At 45.3% G+C, this 23,830-nt stretch overlaps 2 protein-coding genes across 2 annotated transcripts in view; one reads left to right on the top strand and one right to left on the bottom strand.

Annotated features, from left to right (window-relative positions):
* Positions 1-395: 395 nt before the first annotated feature.
* On the top strand, positions 396-3,221 carry taf11 (TAF11 RNA polymerase II, TATA box binding protein (TBP)-associated factor). The gene is made up of 6 exons (XM_062541849.1): positions 396-567; positions 1,390-1,591; positions 2,089-2,237; positions 2,335-2,422; positions 2,512-2,608; positions 2,726-3,221. The coding sequence occupies exons 2-6, from the start codon at positions 1,433-1,435 to the stop codon at positions 2,854-2,856; spliced, it is 624 nt and encodes a 207-aa protein (XP_062397833.1). The 5' UTR covers positions 396-567; positions 1,390-1,432; the 3' UTR covers positions 2,857-3,221.
* Positions 3,222-3,425: 204 nt separating this feature from the next.
* bltp3a (bridge-like lipid transfer protein family member 3A) overlaps positions 3,426-23,830 on the bottom strand; it is a 32,019-nt gene continuing 11,614 nt past the window's right edge. Inside the window, exons 5-21 of the mRNA XM_062541848.1 lie at positions 23,593-23,782; positions 22,901-23,041; positions 22,414-22,584; positions 21,667-21,853; positions 21,308-21,400; positions 20,115-20,291; positions 19,544-19,710; positions 18,057-18,198; positions 17,315-17,508; positions 15,587-17,025; positions 13,944-14,125; positions 13,278-13,423; positions 12,804-12,942; positions 11,613-11,896; positions 10,185-10,293; positions 9,308-9,408; positions 3,426-8,049 (exon numbers count right to left, since the gene is read on the bottom strand). Of these exons, the coding sequence (XP_062397832.1) occupies positions 7,939-8,049; positions 9,308-9,408; positions 10,185-10,293; positions 11,613-11,896; positions 12,804-12,942; positions 13,278-13,423; positions 13,944-14,125; positions 15,587-17,025; positions 17,315-17,508; positions 18,057-18,198; positions 19,544-19,710; positions 20,115-20,291; positions 21,308-21,400; positions 21,667-21,853; positions 22,414-22,584; positions 22,901-23,041; positions 23,593-23,782 (3,973 nt within the window). The 3' untranslated portion in view covers positions 3,426-7,938. The remainder of the gene's footprint in view (positions 8,050-9,307; positions 9,409-10,184; positions 10,294-11,612; positions 11,897-12,803; positions 12,943-13,277; positions 13,424-13,943; positions 14,126-15,586; positions 17,026-17,314; positions 17,509-18,056; positions 18,199-19,543; positions 19,711-20,114; positions 20,292-21,307; positions 21,401-21,666; positions 21,854-22,413; positions 22,585-22,900; positions 23,042-23,592; positions 23,783-23,830) is intronic.

Here is a 23,830-nt window from a genome sequence, read left to right as displayed (position 1 = left end):
GTCCTGTAGTAAGTACCAGCCTGAGAGACAGGAACTATCCAGGTGCCTTGAAGCTGAGGAAGTACCCCTGAGACTTAGGGTAATATTACAGAGACAATCAGGAGAAGCATGCATTAGTCATCTGTTTCAGTTTCTAAGAGACACAGGTCTTATATGCAGAATATAATTATTTGCCCCTTTTTTTTTTTTTTTTTTTTTTTTTTCCTTTTAATTTAATTTGATTTAAGAGGGTAGATAGTTACTCCAGACCCACACTCCTTTTCAGAAGGTGGCGGTAATGCACACCATTCGTTGCTTGCCAACCGCCAATAAAAAAGAAGAAGAAGAAGAAGAAGAATATTCTAGCATTAGTAGTAGTAAATTTAATTGGTCGAGAAACCGGAAAAGGAAGTGTATGCGCATAGCTGATACATCAACAAACTGCGAGGTAGCAGCACCACCAGTGTTAGGGCTAAGTATTTGATTAAGCTATTTTCTTTAGCTATTAATACATGCTGCATTGTTAACATTATATTGATGCCTCTCCCTTCCTCCGGATACCCCCTGGTGAAGAACTCTTTCGTAATAGTAAGTTATCTGTAGATTTTCACAGTGAAGTGAGCTGGTTGATGCAGAGATAGCAGCTAGCTAACGTTAACTTAGCTGCAAATCATATAACGTTACCACTAAACTTCAGCCAATAGCTAATGATTTCTATAGGCTTTGTGAAGTAGGATGTATTGCAACGCAGTTCGGTCATGCACTTGCTTTGTTATATCGTTGTTTCTGAAGCTTACAATCTATTGGGTGTTTGTGGCTAGTAGTCAGCGCTAACTCCTAGCTGGCTAACACTGGCTACCATCGAATGTCTTTTCGCCATTCTGACACCAACCATGATTCAGAGGTAGATCTAGTTAGCTGTAGTGGGTACTGTAATGTTGTGATGTAGTCGTTAACTTTAGTGCCTACTGTCATGTAGTAGTTAGCTGTAGTGGATACTGTGGTGTATTCTAGTTAGCTGTAGTGGATATACTGTGGTGTATTCTAGTTAGCTATCGTGGGTATACTGTGATGTAGTCTATTTAACTGTAGAGGGTGCACTGCGATACTAGTTAGGCCCAGCTGTAGTGGATATACTGTGGTGTATTCTAGTTAACTGTAGAGGGTACACTGTGATACTAGTTAGGCCCAGCTGTAGTGGGTATAATGTGATGTAGCAGTTAGCTGTAGTGGGTATGCTGTGCTCAACCCCAAACGTTAATGCATATCCTTGCCTACTTCAAGTAGGAATACTGAGATGGTGATGATATTTAAGTGGGTATAAGTCCTGCGTATCACATAGATAGACTACACCACTGCATTCACTATCTGGATTCAGCTCTATGTTTGACATGTCCAACTTTCCCCCAGAGATAACAGACAAGGTGGTTGGAGCACTAGACAGGTCCTCACAATGGCTGACCCTGCTAGAATGAAAATTGACTCTGGATCAGCATCCATGCCAAAGGAGGAATTGCAGGAAAATGACGTTAGTGAAAAAGAAGGACCTGCTGGAGCCGACGCTTCTGTAGATTCCAGCTCCCAGCAGTCACAAAAAGAAGACGACAAAGGGGTTAGTCTGTGTATTATTGTCCTTATCATCAGAATATAATCAGAAAAAACATCATAATCAGAAAATAATATTTTAAATTCATAGGAACATGTGACCCTCTTAGGTAGAGATGAAACCACACAGAACTTGTCTACGTAAAAACCAAGGAGGTCTATGGCTCAGGAGCAGACCAGCTCCCAGAACTTACAACAGGGTCCCTGTTATGCTGCAATCATTTCATTTGCAAAGTACCATGAAAAGAAACAACCATGAAAATGTGAACCATTTGAATTTCACATTTGCCCTCACAATATCTGCTAAAAGTTTTGCAACTTGAAGAATTAAGATATAAACGTTCTGGTCAGGAGGGTGATCAGAATATGGAGTTAGTAGCAGCCACACACTTGATCTCTGTTAATTCAAGACTGACGTTTCAGCAAACATCTTTGGCCAAGGTTCAAGACCAACGTTTTGCAGCATACAAATAGTTGCCACTTATTTCCTGTTGCCTTACTTAGGAACTTGCCAAGGAGGCGAATGCAGGGGAGGATGAGGATGAGGGAACGTCAGGTCTAAACGCCCCGGCCTCTAAGAAGTTGAAGGTTGACGTAGAGAAGAAGAAGGAGAAAAAGCAGAAAGTAGATGAAGATGAGATCCAAAAGATGCAGTAAGTCTCTTCAGAGCAATGAAATGTGTCTTACATTTGTTGTGAGTTGAAACACTTACTGATGCACATTTACTTAATGCATCTCTCTCATCATCAGGGTTTTAGTCTCTTCATTTTCTGAGGAACAGCTTAATCGTTACGAGATGTACAGACGTTCTGCATTTCCCAAAGCTGCTATTAAAAGGGTGAGTTACTTCATTATGATCATTAGTTAACTGCTTCAGATTGATTTTTTGTTAATGCTGAATCCTTAATGTCTTTGTGCTTGGCTCAGCTTATCCAGTCCATCACCGGGACCTCCGTCTCACAAAACGTCGTCATTGCCATGTCGGGTATTTCAAAGGTGTTCGCTGGGGAAATTGTAGAAGAAGGTAAGCAGCTGCTTCGCTTTGTTCCCCTTTATTATCTCTCTTTTGCCGGTGCAAATACCCAAACTACCATTAACTTGTGTTTTTCCTCCCTGGTGTCTGTCTGGTTCATGACTGTAGCACTGGACGTATGCGATAAGTGGGGCGACACACCGCCCCTGCAGCCCAAGCACATGAGAGAAGCCGTGAGGAGGTTGAAGAGCCGAGAGCAGATCCCCAGCACCAAACACAAACGCATCCTCTTCCACTGAGCTGAGAGCAGATCCAACACCAAGCCCAAATGCGTCCTCTTTCACTGAGCCGCCACCACGGCCAAGCAAAGTTAAGAAAGAGGAGCGATGTGATCTTAAGGCTAGGAACTGTAATGAGGTTATGGAGACCGGCGAGCCGAGAATCACTGACTGCAAGCAGTGAGTGATGTTTTCTTTCAGTTGTACTAATTATGGACTCACTCGGATGTCAAATGTGTTAATTCAGTTTTCAGTGCTGCTTCTGAAATGCTTTTGTAGACTGATGTGTAAGAACAATACTCATCTGAAGCATCACATTCTTGTATACAGACCTTTTTTGTTGTATCATCTACTCTTTTTTTACTATTAAAGAATTTAATAACATCCATTCTATCAAACATATCAGTCATTACAATCCTGGTCATAAAGTCCTGGTCGTAAATAATAAATGTGTAGTTTATCAATAATTTTAGTATGAAAATTGGTTCTGTAGTATATTGTAATCCACCTGTAAGTGAATCCCTTAATGCATAAATGCCACCATGATCATTTGTAATGCAAGGACAAAGGAGAGAGACCACTGGACCCAGTTTAGTGTGAGGATACGTAGTTAAACCTTTTTTTAATTCATTTAGATTTGTCATATCGTTCACACAAAGCGATGGTTCACAGAACCAATCTGACATACAGTATAAGGTGTGATGATGGTACAAAGTCTTAAATCTTAGAGAACATTGGTGATTTACACACACACACACATACATACATACATACATACTGTACGTACACACACACACACACACTGAGAACACTCAAGGGGAAAGGAGTTCCATTATAAAAATGGCTCACCTGCATGCGAGTTTAATGAAGAAACACATTAAGGAGACCTCAATTTCTCAACCCCAAGTAGTGCAGTTTTAAAGGAAGTATCATAGCAACTAGTGAACACAGTGTAACACAGTGGAGTAAAATGGACAATGAGTTATCTCCATCCTGAAGGATAAAGACCCTCTTTGAATATGCAGTCAACTGATATGCTCTACTTTTCTTTTTTTAAAACTTTCCTACATAACACATTTCTATTATTTACACAAGTAAAAAATGATGGATGGGGGTGGGGTGGGGTGGGGTGGGGGTTCCATTCCAGAAAGTCTTAATTTCACACACAGAACATTCTTTCCAATTGTAATACTGGGTGTCAATATAACTGAAACCCATAAAGTTAACACCATCATTATTATAATACAAGATAATCATAAAAAAATGGAAGTATAATGATTTTGGAAACATTTTTTTGTGTGGAACAAAGAATACCCCTAACATATAATTGAGGCACAACTGAGTTATGGGTCATTCTTGTCTACAGGAGTCAGGGTAAGTCAGATGAAACATGGCTGTGTGCCAGCTCAGGCTGTAAATTGTGTTGTGGATAAAGTCCATGGCAACGAGATGCACCTGTGAGAAGATTAAATGTTCCATGCGATCACCTCCGGTATACATGCTTAACGGCCTACTGAACTATGTATTTTACAACCTCGACTACTTACTACTATAATACTGCTGCGTGTAGTTATTCAAAAACCTCTGGCCTATGAAGGCAAAAGTAGAAAGCCATTCTTGCTAAAATACAGAGTTTGAGATGTGATCGGGCAGGGTACCACAGCCCCTCTCGATCTTTCATTTCCAATGGGAAGGGGGAATCTATATTCCACACAAGGCATGTTGACAACCAAGGCCACTAGATGAACATGTTCACAATGGCATTTCAGAAGCAAGTGATTCACAGGCAAATGTAGAAATACAGACACATCAAAAAATGGACACAATTAGATCTGTACCTGTGTTTTATACATGAAAAAAAAAAGAACAGGAGACAAAAGAAGAACTTGCAAACAAAATCTGGACATTTTCCAGTCTAGTCCACATCGCAGTATCTAGAGCTCTGCATTCAACACCCTTCAACAGAGGAGCCCCTGCTGCTTATGAAGGAAATGACTACTTTAACATCCATTTAGCAGTCCACTGACCGATACCCAGCACACACCACTGAAGCAACATCTCTAAAATCCCATCACCAACAATGAACACACCTGTCTGCCTGGCTGGGAGAGAAGGTGTCTAGTCTATGTAATTATCAGTGACTGTGACTACAGAAAAAAAACACTGTCTCAAAATGCTCACTTCAGAGCACTGAATCTAATGGCTGAAATAAGAGACAACGCATCTCTGCTTCAGCACACACAGCCACTGTGACCTTGATGGCAAACACATCTGCACCACTGAAACACAAGTCATGCATAATGAGAAGACTAAAAACCCCAGCTCTACTCTGGCTGGCAACAGCCATTTCTAATCACCATTTGTTCTTATGTGTTATACTTCCAACTTAATTTATGAAAAAGATGTCAGCACAAATTCAAAAGTGAGTGAAATTAGCATGCTGGAGAGATCTCTAGAAGAGGTCTCTAAACAAATGAGCACTAATAACTTTAAAAAAAATACTGTTAACTTAGAAATAGTGTTTTTAAAACAACAATCTAGGAAATTACACCGTCAACTCACTGACACAAAACCTGAAACCCGAAATAAACACTGGATCTTCATGGCATGCATTGGGTGCTTGGGCACCAAGAGTTCTTTTGATTTGTGTCTTTTTTCATATACATCAGTTATGTATATATTTTGTTAAATATTGCTCTTTATACAGTACCTACAGTTTGCTATCGACAGTAGTCAGACATGACGCTGGAAGAGTCTACAGTACTTGAATAACCACCATGCACTGATGCCATTTCACCCTTCCTTCTCTGGGGCCTGGTTCTTGCCCGGGGAGGGTTGAAAGGCACTGGTACAAGTCAATGTAAACTAAAGCAATGTGCCCAATGAAAGGACATCTACGCAGAGGTGAACTGTGGGTAAGCAAGCAAGGGACTCGGGCATTTGGCAAGGGACTTGGGCATTTGGCAAGTGACATGTGTAGAAGTCAAGCTCACCGAGCCAAAGTTTAAATTTTGCATTAAACCTATAAGCTGTAGATGCACAAGGCCTCCACCAATAGTTACCCACAATCCATCTGTTAAAGAGTTTTAGTCATTTAAAAAAGGTGCGCTCATATTGTTTACATTGAACCATATTAATACCTTCTGCTTTGCAGAACCCTTGTTGATCTTGGGGAGACTTCATTCAGATAAAAAACAAAATGGGGTAAACAAAACATATCTGCAACGCATTTCCAACATTTGTCCAATCAGAGAAAGACGTAGCGCAAAACGTATCCAAAATAAGTATTGACTATTTTTTTTTATCATCCGCCTCAGGTACCTATAGAGTATTACACATGAACATTTCATACATGCCAACATGACCAAACATTCTAAACAAAAGGAATTTTACAGAAATTGAAAACAAAAATGTATAAAACTAAAACATATTTGGCATTAGGTATGTTCAGAGTGCTTTTGCTGTATCCAATATGGCACCCATACTTTACAGAGGGTTATTGTTTTTCTTTGTCCTTGAGACTAAGCATTTCATGTGCAAAGACGCACACAGAAAATAGACAATTTATACAGCCAGCAATTGGCAAGATCATTTTTGATAGAAGTCTTTCTTGCTACATCTGACACAACTATAGATTAATGTTTTTAAATGTACAATGTGAAAAGGAAGATGTTACTAGCTTGTCTAGACTGCAGTTAATAAATCACCAAACCACTTTGGCAGAATGACACACAAACTGAGGAACTCTGCTATGCTGGGGACAATGTGAGCAGAGACTAGGAGCATGTTTCAGAGTACCTCAGTAACTCCCTTCATCGTTCATCCACTGAAACAAGACACTATGCAAGGCATTGCATTCTATGTTGACACAAACATGACCTTTACCAAACTCTATATTTAATCTATGGACAAAAAACTAAATGACTAGCTTCCCTTACTAACTCTGGAAATTAATAAGGCAAGTCTTCATTAGTTACCCGTGTACATCCTAAACACACATACCTCTATGTATGCTTGACTAACAGACAGTACTTTCTGCAGTGACTTGAATGAGCTCAAATTGGTTACAAATACTGAGAGCTTAGATTAAAGCTTTTCTCAATCTACGAATAACACTGTAAATGAATACAACAGTAATGGGATGTACTGTACCAGTCACTCTAAACAGGATAGAGGTCTGCTTCAAAGTGCTTATTATTTTTCTTAACTCCTTATCTCCTTAATACCATAGTGGTCCTATGCAGAAATGCATTGATGCATCTAAATAGCAGCCAATGATAACATATATACACCTAATAATATACCAAGGTGAGTCAATTGTATAGCTAAGAGGAATTTTCAAGTTCATATACACACCACGTGACCCTCGGGAGATGGTAACAGGCCCACACTAGGCCAAATTTGTAATACTAATGGAATTAGTCCAGAATGCCGGACATTAGTGGAGATTACACACACACACACACACACACACACACACACACACACACACACACACACACACACACACACACACACACACACACACACACACACACACACACACACACACACACACACACACACACACACACACACACACACACACACACACACACACACACACACACACACACACACACACACACACACACACACACACAGGCACACACACTTGGAACAAAAATTACAGGACAGTGGGAGGGGTTCTTCGGCAGTGAAACAGTGCATGTGCAATTGGTTTCCACCATGATTGGAAAATGACTGGGAAATTAAGAGAACATGTCCACCATGCTTGTGAGACGACACCACCAACGTAAGGTCTTTAAGGTTCAAATGAAAAATGGCTAGATGTTAACCCATTCTTCACACAAGCTCCCAGAATCCGTTCATACAAAACAAAAACGCAACCCTAATGGAATTATAGGTCACCTTCATCCCCCATGTTCTATTTGCTGATCAAACACACATATGTTTAAGATTTTTTTTTGTTCCTGTCATTGTCAGATAAGACAATTTCCCCTAACACCCATTAGAAAGAGTTTGTTCTGTGGCACTTCAACTGGTTCTCCATAACTTCAGTAGTTGTATGTCGCCCCCCACTGGCCTGTTATGTGAGGGAGATCAGAGTGTGAACGTGGGGTCATACTTCTGGATTTCCTGCAGGAGGCGCTCTCGGTCCAGTAGAGCTTGAGAGAGGGCAACCCGGGCCTCAGAGAGCTCTGACTCATGGGGCTGCATCAGCACAAGAAAAACATATTGTACAGTGTGAAATGGAAGACATAGGGTACATACGAGCAACAGCAATATATTTCTATCTTAATCTGAAACATTATTTATTTATTTATACTTGTTAATGATATTAACTGGGTCCTTCAAATATGAATATACAAATATTTTGAAACAACCTGTAAATTAATTTGCAAACTGAATTGAAAAATATATAAATCTAAGTCGAACCCTGAGACACTATACCACATATCCTCATTTGTCCCAGTGACTTTGAACTTAAACCACGAGAGAGAGAGAGAGAGAGAGAGAGAGAGAGAGAAAGAAAGAAAGAAAGAGAGACTTGGAGCACACACACACACACACACACACACATCAGTTGATACATCTCTAATGTACCAGGTTTAGGCTAACAGGCTATGCTATGCTACAGGCGAACAGGTTGAGGAGCAGTACTAGAGTGAGGCGTGGTGAAAGAGGCAGGTTACACCAGTGAGTTCACTTAACACACTGAGGTAATTAACCTCCTCAGAGAGACAATCCAACCACAGAGGTGCAATCTACGCCATTCTAAACTACACCACCCCACCATCTGCTGAGGGATTATTGTTACATCTCAAACAGCTAAGAGCTCTCCTGTTGCAGTAGGGCTTCTGCTGGTTACTAATGCAAGTAGAGGATGTAATCAAAGCAGTCAGCAAACTGACTCAGTCCAGTTGTTTAGCTCACTCAGCGCCTTAGTAACCTAATAAAGAGCCAATAGCCAGAAAAAAGGGGGATGCTTACCACGCCAGTCAATGGAGAGCGACATCCCTAATATCTATTCAATGGGCAAATTAGCCATGACAAGTAAGTTAGTTTGAGTCCAAGTCATATTCCAAAGGAGTCTGTGACAGCCTGAGTCCATCCACACTGAATCAGGAGTCACGACACAACACAGTCACAGTGAACGAGCCCTGCTGCAGTGAAGTGTGAGGTCTCTTTCACTCAACAGACATCAGCACTTGGAGACTTTCTCCCCATCTATCTATCTATCTATGTGTGTGTGTGTGTGTGTGTGTGTGTGTGTGTGTGTGTGTGCTCCTTGTTGTTATGCTGTGGACTGCCAGGGGGTGAAGTGTTCGAGTTCTAGGCAAGAATGAACTTGTGGTTGAGCGGCACGACAGCTCCGATAAGGAGTGTGTGTGTGTGTGTGTGTGTGTGTGTGTGTGTGTGTATGTGTGTGTATGTGTGGTTGTGTGTGATAAAGATAAGGATAAGGTACCTTGTTGTGCTCTGTGGCATCACTGCAGTGTCGCTGTCCATTCTCTTGACACGATGCTGCCGTGGAAACGGCCCCATCCGCCTCCGACTGACTACCACCCGCTGGGGAAGAGCAGATACACTAATCATGTCAAGCCATTACTGCTACAGTCTCTGCTTTACTTCAATTCATCTTGTTATATCTGTTTACTTGAGCTCATGTTTTTATCTTTTATGTCTGTTTTATCTTTTATCTTAGGTCATCTGTCCTCCAATCTGTGTAACTCTCGGTTTTGTTTCCATGTTGTTATGTATAGTTAATTACCTCTGGTCACTTTGGGTCAACTGTTTTTTTTTTTTTAAATGTGCTATAGAAATAAAGTGACTTGACAAGAGCAGACAGCAGCAGATTCATAATGTACTGCAACACAATTTCCCAAAGTAACACAGAAATCAATAACAATCTTGAATGCGGCATTGTTTTCCCTGTATTGATCATCCATACAAATGTCTCTGACGCTGTAACAGCCAAGCACAAGCCAATATTTCTGAGGTAAAATATCTGTCATACAAGATAATTGGTCTTTACAAAGCCTTCAAATCATTAGTCTGACACATCCAGTCTGTGACATTTAAAACTATACAGTAATTGCTGGCGCGACTGGCTCCAGCATCTATACCATGTTCGGGTCCAAGTACCACGGGGGCCCAGGTTTGAGTCCAACCTGTGGTCATTTTCAGGTCCCACCCCATCTCTCTCCCACTTCTTCCCTGTCAAACTTCACTGTCCTATCCAAATAAAGCCTAAAACACCAAAAAATATACTTGAAAAAAAAAAAAGTTCTAGATGTTTCTGTGTGTTTGGTGTTTCCTCAGGTTCCAGATCCCACCCCACTCACGTCTCAGGCTGAAGGCGCCATCGTCCGAGCGCTCCAGGACCACTCCGTCCAAACTGAAGACCACAGGCACAGGCTGGGGGGCCGTGGGGTACACCCGAGGACCGTTATCCTGAGGAGAGAGGGGTGGAGAGGACAGTGGGGACAAAGATGAAAGGATGGAGACACCGATTATATGCCAACCATACCGACCGACACTTTTGAACCTTATACTGTATATGCCAACCATAGCAAGCCTTCTATATGCCAACCATACCGACCGACACTTTTGAACCTTTTATATGCCAACCATACCAAGCCTTCTATATGCCAACCATACCGACCGACACTTTTGAGTGTTAGTGTCCCTGTTTGTGTGGCACATGATCCGTAACGCATTGTCCTGATATGACATTTGGAATATACAATAATGAATAAGATCCATGAAGTCTGCTGTATGTACCATCCTGACCTCCACACATAGTCAATCTGGTGGCATTAAGAGTGGCGTTAACCCACATGACCCCCCCACCCCACCCCTCCTTTCCTACAGCAGAGATGAACTTTATACAGAATCATAATACAGAACCACCACTGGCATCCTCCTCTAACCAGTTGACAAGTTGCGATGCAATGATATCGATAATTCTTTTCCTAAGTGCAACTGGGCCCAGAGTGGCTCATTTTTTCCATAGACAGTAAAAGACCATTTAGAGTGGCCTACAATAAAGGTGTTATTGTACTACTCACTCACTGCCTCAACCTAATAAAATCCTATTTTTCGCTGAGGCCTGGACATTACCTTCGATTATATGATCTAGCTGCACAGCTACACTAGTTATTCAAGCATTTTATTTTTACCCTCACTAAAACAGAGGTGATGGTGACAAGGTTTACAGGTTGTTAAAACAGGCTGGCTACTCTAGTAAACTTTTTTGGATGAAAGAGCTGTTGGCCCCGGGAAACGATATGTAACATAAGACTTTGAAGCGCTTTGTGTTGCACTATACAGTAATTTCATATTTCATTTCATGTAATTTGTGTATTAGCCACACTGTGTATAAACCGAAGGACTATGCAAATCAAAAGAAACAAAAGAATATTAATACCATATCAACTGCCCCCATTCCATGTATTAACCTCATAGCTGAAGAAAATGAGCAAAATCAATGTATAAGATAGATAGATAGATAGATAGATAGATAGATAGATAGATACTTTATTGATCCCCAAGGGGAAATTCAAGGTCCCAGCAGCTTAAGACACCACACACAACATACAGTACAATGTAAACAATGTAAACAGGAAGATTAAAAAGCAAATCAACAATCAACAATCAACAATGACTACAGGAGCAGTAGAATACTATAGATAAGGTAAGCCGCGGCTAATGGTTGGGAAATTACAGTTTCAGTAAAATACTGACTCACTTGACAACCGAATCGGTCCTACCTTGAGCTTGAGGACGGTATCTCGGAGTCGGATCCTCATGGGCTGCACGTCCGCGGCCAGCTCGTCCTCCAGGAAGGGCCCGAGGCCCCCGAGAGAGGAGGCCAGCAGCTCGGCCCGGCAGCCCACCACCTGCAGCTCCAGGAAGCCCACGCTCTCCGACAGGGGGCTGTGGCGAGCGGCGGCGGGCCCCATCTCCATGCGCAGCGCCACCACTGGAGGGGAGGACGAACTGCGGGTGGGACGGTGGACAGGGGACAGGGGCCTGATAGGAGATGACACACCACCTGAGCAAGATAGGAGGGGAAAAGACAGCTTAGCTTACACTTTTAAAAAAAGGGCTCATGGGGGTGCTATAGAACCTAATGCACCTAGTAGAACCGAGTGCTAATGCAGGCTTTAAAGAACCCTTAGGGGTTACTTTGATGAGCTCTTCAAAATGGTTTAAAGAACCATTTAGGGGTGCCATATAGGACGCATGTGATAGAACCATTTTTGGTTCTATACAGCATCTTTTTTTTCCAAGAGAGTACGACAGCTTAACATCTGTGGAGGATATAAACAGGAGTGTGCCATCTCACAGATTAATCAAGTAATGGGGTTCATGGTAGATTAGTGATTTGAAGGGTGGGACAAACAAGCCCATTGCTTATAGAGTAATGAGAAAGAAAACCCACAATGATTATAAGTACTGATGACCCATAGATGTTTGCAATGTTGCAATGGATGATGGGAGGATGTATTGAAACGTGTGTATGCATGTGTATGTGTGTGTGTGTGGAGGGTGTAAATTTGCAATGAATGTGTTGTAAATGGATTTTTATAGTGTATATGTGTTGACGCCCTTTGCTGGAGTGGCTCTATGAATCTCATTGTACGTAAATGCAATGACAATAAAGACATTCTATTCTTTTCTAAAGTCCTACACTCTCTGACAAAATGAAAAAAATGTAAATCATGACATGGATATAAAAAAATTATATTACAAACAAGAAACATCCGTTAACAATAGATTTCATTAGGTCTTGGGTTCTGACATTATTAACGGTGGTTCATTATAAATAGTTGATAAATAAATAAAGCTCAGCTGACTAGACACCGATGAGGAAAAGAAAGAGTGACATTTCTGAATGTCATTTGCATCACTGAGGGCACTCAGGCCGTTCTGCTGGCTTGGCTCACCCTGAGTCATACCTGCCATGAGCTCGGAGATCCTCTGGTTGCCCAGGGACTTGGGCGTCATCTCCTGGGCCTCCAGAGCCACCACCACGTCCTCCCCCTTCAGCTGCGCCACGCTGCCCACCCCACTCAGGCACAGCAGCAGCACGGAGGCCTGCAACCAACCACAGCACAGGGACTCAGTCATGCTACACAACACTGCTCGCTCACACACACACACACACACACACACACACACACACACACACACACACACACACACTCATTAGTGTTACACAGCACTGCTCACACAGGAACCCTCATGTACACACACACACACACTCATTAGTGTTACACAGCATTGCTTACACAGAAGCCCTCACACACACACGCGCGCGCGCGCGCACACACACACACACACACACACACACACACACACACACACACACACACACACACACACACACACACACACACACACACACACACACACACACACACGGCGCTCACCATGTCCTGACTGATGTCCTCTATGCTCTGGGACAGAGAGCTGCTGCGGTCGGCGGAGGAGCCGGCGTCGGTGCCTGGTGCGGGGCTGCCCCGGCTGAGCAGCGCGCCCACTACGCTCTCTGGCCGCAACGACTCCACGCCGGACTCTACGGAAAAAACACACCACAGGTTACGAGGACGGAGCGGATGCCCGTGACTGACCAGGCTCGCCAAAACGCACAAGGCGGAGTCTGATGCGCAAGACCAGAGGTGCATTCAAAGTCCCAAACATGGGCGAATGTTTGCGAACGCTTGCAAACAGTTTTCCGTGAGCCTTGAGCTTTCGTTTGTACCTGTCAAGCATAATTCAAACCTGTGAACACGCTAACCATCGCAGAAGAGGAAGAGTGAGCTTTGCGCCACTATTCTGGCTGAGCGCCAACATTTCAAAATTCTACCTGTAACACTCTTAAATTGCATTCACACCCGCACTCCTAAGATGTTTGTGAAGTTACCCCAGGGGACTATACTGTACGTGTGAACATAACATGCTATTTGAGTTATTTGCCCCAGCCATCACAACCAGTCCCCTCGCACCAAGCCTGGATGTTGCCCATGAGCACTTGTCTGACCACTACAACCTGTTCTGGTCATTTGTCAGTGTTGTCCAGCTACACTCAGGCATACCTGAGTCCATGAGGATGGCAAAGTTTTCACTGGTGTCACTGCCCACGGACAGCCGGTCGTCAGGCAGGCTGCCGTCCAGAATGGCACTGTCAAACGAGTGCTGCGACGGAGACTGCTTCATGGTCTGTAGCCGCAGACTGCCCAGCAGAGATGGACTGGACTCTTCAGGCCGAGACAATTCCCTGTGGAGGACAACAAGAACATGGTCACTCAAAGGACAAAGAGTGGGATTTCATTCATGATATTGGCACTCAGAGTATATGCTATATGCTCTAAGTTCTGTATAAATCATCTCTTTATCTAGTATTATATAACTACTATATTGAACATATTACTAGTATTAATTTATTATGTTGCTGAACACACAGCATTGTTCCCGTTCTGATTAAATTTCCATTTCGGTTTTCTAAATCTCTGTTCTGCCGAATGAAAACATCAAGGAGCTTTACCTCAATACACTGGTATAACTGGTATAACCTAGTTTCATCAGATCTTTGTGGCCCAGACATCTGGAGGAATGTTTTGAGCTGTGAAACATTATTAGGGCCACAGTGTTTTGCTGTGTGCGGCTGATTTAATGCTGTGGAAATCCTGGGTGCAGAGCCGAACAAAAACCTTCATTGTAACATTATTATCTGGCTTAGCTAGAAGCCAGTGGCCTAACTGAGGGCACACACAGATATACACACACACACACTCTCCTGGCGTACCACTCAGATCACAGCACACAGCTTTAGAGAGAGAGAGAGAGAGAGAGAGAGAGAGAGAGAGAGAGAGAGAGAGAGAGAGAGAGAGAGTGAGGGAGTGAGAGAGAGCGAGCGAGGGAGAGAGAGAGAGAGAGAGAGAGTGAGCGATCTCACTGACTCACGAGAGCTGACTCAAGCCCACAGGGCACACATTCTCCTTGCCCTTGAGCACCCACCCACACACACTCATACACTTCATACACATACACACACACACACACACACACACACTCACACACACTTCACACACACCCTCCAATGGGGACTGTGCTAATTAGCGCTAATTCCCCATTTGTGCAGCGCTTCCAAATACTTTTCGGATTGGGTCAACTGTAATCCAGACCAGGTTCAGGTCACTGTGATGATGCCTTAAGTGTGTGGCTCGTACTGTATTTAAGACTGACAAATACACAACATAATAAAACAACTGTAATTGCACTGGCTTTGTTGAAATGTGTCTATTTTTACACATTCTGATAAACTCAAATGTCACACTAGTGTATGAGGTAAGTATGTTTACTTCTGCAGCTGTGACCTTCAGTTTAGAGTTATGTTTCCCAACCTTTTTTTCCTTTAAGGCCCCCTAGCCAGACAAGCCAGGGCCGCCTACCCAAGCTCATACCTGCATACACACACAACACATTATACATGTAATGTGCGCAAAATGTATAATTTTGGTAATCTCACAACCTCAGCCCAGACAACACTGTGTGTGGACCACCTGCAAGTCTCCCAGACCCCAGGCTGGGAACCACTGTTCTAGAGCACCAGTTGCACTAATACATGGCTGTGTGTACGCAGCATAATGTGGCACCTCTATTGTGTGGAATCTAAATAAACAGCCTCAGACATTTGTCATGGGTTTAACCATACGAGGGGAGGGAAGGGGGATCCTACTTGGCCGGTGAGTTGAAGAGCATCTTGGTCATGCCTGAACTGCGGCCCAGCATACTGAAGGCGTCCTTCGTGATGGAGAAGGCCCCTTTGGTCAGGTCCAGGGAGGCACTCAGAGCGTCCTTGGTCACGTCCTTGGTGGCGTTGAGGGCGCTGGAGAGCTCCCCCTCCAGGCTGAAGGTGGAGGTGTCTCTCGGCATGTTGCCGGCGGCGCCGGGGGACAGCGGCGGTGACAGCGCGGTCTCCCCGGTCGCGGCGGCGGCGGCGTCCTTCTCGCCCTCTCCTTCCTCCAGCGCCTCGCACGCCTCCTCCACGGAGCCCTCCTGCTCCTCCTCCTGCTCCTGCTCCTGCTCCTGCTCCTCCTCCCCGGTGGCCGCGGCCGTGCTGCCGTTGCCCCCGATGCCGCTGTCCTCCAGCGGGCCGGGCTCCGAGCCGCGGTGGGCGGGCGAGGCGTCCGAGTCGCTCATGCTGGGGCTCTCCGTCTCCTCCGGCGAGCGCGCCTCCTCCTCCTCGGGCTGCTGGGCCGACGCGGGCAGCAGGACGCCCAGCTCCACGCCGTCCGTCAGGAACGCCACGCAGACGCTGGGCGGCTTCCGCGGACCCTTCGCCGCCCCCTTCTTCTTCTCCTCGTCCGCGTCCTCCTCCTCCTCCTCCTCCTCCTCCGACGGGCGTCCGGCCCGCTGCCGGCCCTCTGCCGGCCCGGAGTTGCCCGCGCTCCGGCTGAGCTCGCCGCCGAGCTGCGCCAGAGTGTCCTTCATGCGAAGCAGCGCCACGTACTGGAAGTGGTTGAGCCACACCTTCAGGGGCGTCACCGACTGGGCCAGGATGTGGACGGAGGCCTGCTCCCGTGCCTCCCCAGCGGGCGCCGAGTGGGGCGCGTCCTCACGGACTCCGTTCTGCTGGCCGGAGGTCTGACCGAGGTGGTTGCTGTGCGGGCTGGAGTGACCAGAGTGACCAGAGTGAGCTAGCTCGGCGGTGGGGGAGGGTGAAAGGCGGGCGCCGTTCTCGAAGGCGTCCGGGCGGCACATCCACACGGACATGGCGAAGGGCTCCACGAAGGGCTGCGCTTTGCCCTTGGGGTTGCGGCGGGCGCCCTCGAAGCTGAGCGCCGCCCGCGACAGGCTGAGCGACCAGACGTCCTGAGAGCGCGGGGGCCTCCCGTCCAGCAGGGGGCAGGGCGCCAGTTCCCGGGCGAGCCGCAGGAAGGCGCGAGGCAGCGGGTGGAAGCTGGAGCGGTCGCAGGGGAACGCGGACGACGGCGGCGGCGCCGCCCGCTGGAAGAACGGGCGAGACGAGAAGGACTGGCACGTGCTGGCCAGGTCGGCGCGGGAGCCGTGGGGAGCGTGCCGCGTGTTGCTGACCACCATCTGGGGGACGGAGACGCTGAGGGACTGCGGGCGGTCCGGGTGGTCCAGGATGGAGGACTCTAGAGGGATAATGAGCTGATAGCAGGAGCAAACACACTGAGTGAGTTGAGTTATTATACATCAACAAGTATCTAAACATTTCCTCACCATGAAGTGCTCACACACAAGCACACTTCACTACATCCAGGCCTTGTTTAATCTCCCATGACAAAAAAGTAACGAAAAGGAGCAAATCTCCTTGACGGACAATTCAACATGGATTTTTTTTTAAATTTAATTGAGGTTTATAAATTAAAAGAATACAATATATTCTATATATTCTTTAGACTTGGAGCTGCCTTTGTTACAGTAAAGCTGTGGTCACCTTGAGCTGTGCAACGTCCATACGCAGATCCACATGCTCGTCGCTCTTGCTGCTGTCCTGGAGGTGGTAGAAGGCCTTGACCTGGTCCAGGGTGCGGAGCAGGCCTCGGGCAAACGTGTTCATCCACAACACACTCGGCGGGTCCACGCACACCTGCAGGCCGTTCACCTGACCGTACAGGTTGGAGTAGGGAACTGCCCCCCCAGGAGAGAGAGAGAGAGAGAGAGAACTGTTAGGACCTGGGTTGGGTTGGACTGGGCTGTAAGTTGATGAGTTGAATGTGAACTGTACGCTGCTAAGGTAATGGAAGAGGGATGTAGAAGAGATGATGTGTTTCCTATCGATTTTTCATGAATATATCATTTGAAATGGTGCTATTATTACTGTAGACATTTTTGGCTGGTGTGAAAATTCAGCAGCTTCATCAGTGTCTCCAAGTCTCCAAATCATTCAAAAACATGAGAAAGGATGGACAGTTTCTATGCAATTGAGTTTTGCTGAGGAATGTTCAAACTTGTTTTTTTTATTATTTCTTTGCAAAGAGTGTGTAAGAATTACACATAAATCAAACATTACTACTCTCTCTGCTGAGTAATTCAATAAGCCATTATTCATCACTATTAACCAACTCAGATTTCAAACGCTAAAAGGTTTGTGTCAGTTTGAAGTTAAGAACAATTCATCAACTGGTCAATATTTGATTAAAAATGAAACTGTGTAAAGGGCAAGAAAGTCAGCATACTGGGAAGATCGGGGTTGTTGGGGAAGTAGTACTCGGTGAACTGCAGGTGGATGGCCGGGACGTTGTCGGCCAGGTGAAGAGCCTTGCGGTTGCACGAGAGGAGGGACTGAGTCTTTTTGCTGTGACGGCCACCCGTAGACACCTAAACAAGGGAGGGAGTCTTGGTCATTTCTATTCCAATTAGAATCGGAATGACTGGAATAATAATAATCAGAATAAAAACAACACATATTAACACCCTGATCGGAATAAAACTGACCAAATTTGAATCAGAACGAAAGGGGTGGAGTATTCCATTTCTATTCCAATTTAACAGTCATGTATACGGCCAATCAAGTTGGACGCTGTAGCTTCTCAAGCAAAGGCAAAGCAGCAACGGCTATTCTGATCAGAGATTCTATAGTGCTTGAGAGCACCTAATCGGAATAGAGCATAAACAGATGACACAAATGATTCATATCGGAATAGTTTAATCGAATGACAAAAAAGCCGTGTAAACTTGGCTACTGAAGGAGTTCTGAGTTCTAAGACTCCCTGACACTGGAGTGATTGACTGCCTCCCTCCCCCACACACACAGTCACACAGACCTCTCTCAGCACTTGTGCTGAGCATATGTCACACCTGTGGCTGGGAGAAGAAGCCATAAAAGAAAACAGAAACTGCTGAAAGCTCAACTTAGGCGATAAAAGTTTTTTTTTTTTTACTGTCGCTGTGAAACTCCCAGCACGTGGCAGAATGACAGTTACTGATTCAGTTCCCCTCTCGTTTTTTTTGTACTTCTCACTCACTTTCTCCATCCATCAAGTGCCAGTGAGGGGTTTGTATGTTTAAGAAAAAACACTGAGATGGCCGAGTTCAATGACCGAACCCTTAGCCAACACAAAATGAACCTTTCCTTTGTTCTCACCGGTGAACCACTTTCTGAGGAAGTCTACCACTCCTTCAAAGTAAAAATGCCCCGTGACTTCTGAATAATAATAGTCAAACAAGGGTTTCACTCAAATATGCCTCATTTCATTACCTGAATGGGTATTTTAAGCTTGAGACTATTTTGTTGCACTTGTATGCGTCATTTGGCCAATTTTATTTTGGTGAAAGATTCACTAGAAGTGTAAAGCATGCACCCCTAAAGGAACACTAGGGTGGAGCTGTAGTCCAGAGGTCATTGAACTTTTGTTCTGTCAAACTGGTCTTCTATCATTCCAACAGAATAACACAGCCATAACACATAACAACTGTACTAAAATTACCATTTTAGAAATGATTTTTAAATGTTTGATGCGAGCGGTATCATAATAAGCACCAATCATGGTAACACAATACTTGTCATTGGACATCAACGCTTGAACAACAAGTAGAAGAATTATTCAATTATTCTAGAATGATTCTATGACAAAGAGTTCAAGCAAAGTGCCACACAGATAACACTCTCCAGTGAGCCATGATGATTGACTCCCTCCATGGGATGTTGTGGTTAACCTCTAACCTGATGGATGTCGAGGTCATCCACCCGGACCACCACGCAGCTGGAGCGTAGCCTCTTCAGGGGCGTTCCCGAAGGAGGGGGGGCTGATGTGGGAGCAGGGGCAGTGGAGCTACGTCGGGAGGCCTGCTCCCGCTCAGGGGGGCTGGATTTAGGGCCCGGCTCTCCATCTGATTCCCGAGAGAGAGAGAGAGAGAGAGAGAGAGAGAAAAAGAGAGAAAGAGAAAAAGAGAAAAAGAAAGAGAGAGAAAGAGAGAAAGAGAGAAAGAGAGATGTTTATTTAGTGATGATAACATAACAAAACAAAACCCAGCTTTCACAGAAAACACTGAAACATTTAAACATTTACCACTGCAACATGCAAATGTGCCGCCCATGGCAAATGTTATTGCTGATATTTTCAGCCAGATGTGACAAGAGAAAAGAACCTGATGCTCATCTGTGGTTAAAAGAAGCACGCAGGGAAATCCTAAATACCCTTTGATGTCTGCTGGGAGTAAATATTTCAGAACACCACTCTCACTTCCTCAAAGTCACAAGGATTTTTTCTGTATCATTGTCTCTCCTGTCTTACCCTGGGCCTTTTTGGCGGGGGATTCCCTGGCAGGTGCGGGAGCCGAGGGGTCCGAGTGGGGACCGGGGATGCCCGAGGACTCCACGCGGCTCTGGAACTCCTGCAGCAGCTTGGCCGCCCACTGGGCCCGGGACTCCATGGCGCTGCAGTGGCGCTCCCAGTGCCGACAGCCATCACCTGGCAGGAGCAATACACCACAGCTCAGTTCAGTTCAGTTCAGTTCAGTTCAGTTCAGTTCAGTTCAGTTCAGTTCAGTTCAGTTCAGTTCAGTTCAGTTCAGTTCAGTTCAGTTCAGTTCAGTTCAGTTCAATTAAATCCAAAGCTCAATTCAATGCAATTCAGTTCAATTCAATTAAAATAAAGAGCTGTGTGCACGCTTTCAAAAGCACCCTCCAGAGCCCAAGGCCCGACACTCATTCAATTACACTGACAAGAGATCCCACAGCAGCTGGAATGGCCTCTGCTAGCGGCGCCGTTTCCATAGAGACATTGTTATGAATGATGGTCTGACCATTCTAGCACAAAGCTTACTTCTGAGTAATACCTCATGTGGGAGCCCAGATAATTGCTTCTCTGACAATGTTCAGTTCATTCTTGCACTCTATATGCTTCCAGTCTATTTTATGGTAAGAAGTTACTGCTTGACGTAAACCTCATAAACATAAAGAGCGCTGTGCCTTTCCTAGCCGGTCTCTGCTGAGAGCCTGCTGGAGATATAGTATTACATAAGCATTCAGCTCAAGCAGTGAGAAGACATCTCCAGTGACAGCCAAGGACAATTCATGGGAGAACGCTGCACGGGCTTCTGTGAGAGAGTGAATGCATTCACGAAGGCCTTCCAGCACCACTTAACAGGGAAAGAAAAGGCTTCTATCCTTGGCTCCTCACACAGAGCACGTGCCTGTCTAAGTTAAACACATTTAGATTTAACAATTAAGCAATCACAGGAGAGTTTAAATTACATTACGTTCAGCCCCCTCTGCTCCAAAACTATCTCTCAGTGCAGCAGCACGTTTCTTAGTCTTTGTGCTTCCTGGTTACTGAACCCTCTGACCTGGTGACTGGAGATCCCAATATGACTGTCTCTACACTCTGCTGTGGTCATTGGGAGATACCAGGAGTGGTGGGAGGAGTGTGGGAGATACTGTGGTAAACTGTGAGGCTGCTGTGAGCGGATGACTGAGTGAGGTCACCTGGTCGGTGGAAGGGGTAGTAATCTAGGCCCAGCTTGCGGAAGGTGAGCTGCATGGCTCCCTGAGAGCCCCTGGGTGGAGGTTCATCGGAGTCTGTAGGGAGAGGTAGAGAGGTCAAAAGGTCAAGAGGTCACCACATGCAGCACCATCCCATCATCCATATTCCAACTCTGGTTCAGAAAGATTACACACTTCTACAGTGCAGTCATGTCAAACAAACCATATGAGGAATCACATTCATCATATAATGTTGACACACAAATGTTTACAATCCAACATTGTAAACGCATGCGTAAGCAGCTAAAGCCCCATGTGACGTGGGACAGGCAGGTGGCGGAGAGAGGGTTGTTATTGCTCACCTGAGTCCACTGAGGAGCTGTCGTTGCAGATGTGGAGGTCCAGGCGGGAGATGAACGTGTGGTAGGAGGACTCTTTCACGTCGTGGAGGTCAAAGTACTGCCCCAGCGTGCTGGGCGTCCGTGACGGCGTGGGGGCGGGAGGCGGGTCGGTCCACAGCGTGTGAATGCCTGGAGATGGAGGAGCAGTCTGGAGGGGAAGTGGGGGGGGGGGGGGGGGGGAGCACTTCATTAGATTACATTACATCAGAGTTGATTAGAGTCTCCCATGGCCATACTCAGCAACGTACAGCGGGAGTCTATTTCTGTACACAGTGCAGAAGAAGAATAATCAAACAGTACAGCATAACAAACAAAGTAAACAGCATGACAGAATGGACACTTACAGTATACAGCTGTCAAACGGATAAAATTAAAAGTTGAAATATTCCCTCAAGACTCTTTTACTGAAAAAAATCTACACTACACATTAAAGTAACCTGATTTAGTGAAACTCATGACACATTATGTGACCATACTGTAGATGCTCCAATAATGAATAATGACCATTCTACAAGACTCAGCAGATTTTTGATCACCGTTTGTTTTTAAAACGTTGTATCTGTATTTGTGCTTCCTGTGGGGCTGCAGATGTAAACTAGCCTAAGGCTGACTGACTGATGACATGCATCAATTGGTTACATTTATGTTTTGCAATTGCACATAGTCCCTTACAAATAAACTTGAAATTGAAATTGAAGACCAAGATACCTGCAGAGAGTCGGCAGCCATACTCTTCCGCTGCTGGGCAGACTTCTCCATGGCCTCACTCAGGGACTTGGCGTAGTGGATGATGGCCTTGAGCTGAGAGTCCGTCAGCACCCACAGCAGGTCATCCAGGATGAAGAGCAGCTTAGAGGCCAGAACATTGCAGTCCTTCACCTGGAACACACAGGTATGATACAGACCCAGTGAGAACTACTGTTCATTGGTGTTGACTTACTTTATCAGATGACCTATTGACTTGTTAAAATGTAAGCATGAGTACATGTCCACAATGATTCACTTAAGTCAACATTATAATGTTTCAGGACTGTCTATGTACATCTTCACTGTATCATCATGGTGGGATCAGACTACAAGATGGTCGCAAATTCATGATATGAATAATGAGACACCATCGAAAAAAGACAAAACAAATCTAACTGGTCTGTAAACCTTGTAGTGAACATAATGTGGTAGCAGGCGGGATAGCTACCCTTCGCTTGAGAGCGATGCGGATTCGTCCCTGATTAGTGATAAGACGCAAGGGTGTGCTGCCCAAGTCCTGCTCGTCGCTCTCGATGGCATCTGCCTCGATCCGCAGACTCTGCCAGTTGATTTCCTTAAACGTCAGCACCTGTGGGAAACGGGCAAGACATGATTAGAGCAAAGTACACAGATGTAAACAAACAGATGGTGCTGATGGTAAGTAACAGGTCACTAAAAGGTCATGAACTAATTCATCCTTCCTTTGTTGACAAACACTTCCTGCATCTTTAATAGAAAACGTAAACATTGTCAGAACTTGGGGCTCCAGTGGGTTGGAGTGTGGTAGCAAGGGGGAGGGTGTGTGGGTATGTTGGTTGGGGAGGTTGGGCTGGGGGGTCAGGGACACGTCTGTGTCTTTGACTCAAGCACATTTCCTGATAATCAGATTACGGCCTCCCACTGAGTACAGATGGAAAACCCAGGCAGATTTCTGTAAAAATATGACAGAAAAAAAAACAGGCCCGATTAGGTAATCTGGAAGTGGAGCTAAAAAAAAAAAAAAAAAAATCTAAAACAAAAAAAAAGAGAACTGGAGGATGAGTGTGTTTTTTTCCCCCCCAGCTGTGCAGCTGTGACCGAGTATGACAGTTCAGTAGCGAAAGCAGAAGTGCAGCCGGCGGTGGACTGGCACGGCGTTACCTCTCCCCTCTTGGGGTCGGTGATACGCGTGTAGCGGAGGTCGCTGCGTTCCCACTTGGGGTTCAGGCTGTTGCCCTGCAGCTGCCACAGCTCAAAGGAGGCGTGGAAAGCCTGCGCCTGGACCTTGATGGTGATGGAGTTGATGATGACCGACATGCCCTCTACCACCTTCTCGGCAAAACCATACTCACTGTCAGGGCAGACAAGCAAGATTATGTAAGGACACAGAAATACAGTA

This window comes from Sardina pilchardus, chromosome 7 (genome assembly GCF_963854185.1).
Source record: "Sardina pilchardus chromosome 7, fSarPil1.1, whole genome shotgun sequence".
NCBI lineage: Eukaryota > Metazoa > Chordata > Actinopteri > Clupeiformes > Clupeidae > Sardina > Sardina pilchardus.
Note: the sequence above shows the minus strand (reverse complement) of the source record. Positions and strands in the feature narration are given on the sequence as shown.

Coding starts and splice junctions, on each gene's coding strand:
- taf11 (XM_062541849.1), top strand. CDS start 1,433: ATGGCTGACCCTGCTAGAATGAAAATTGACTCTGGATCAGCATCCATG. Junction 1,592..2,088: donor AAAAAGAAGACGACAAAGGG/GTTAGTCTGTGT, acceptor TGCCTTACTTAG/GAACTTGCCAAGGAGGCGAA. Junction 2,609..2,725: donor TGGGGAAATTGTAGAAGAAG/GTAAGCAGCTGC, acceptor TCATGACTGTAG/CACTGGACGTATGCGATAAG.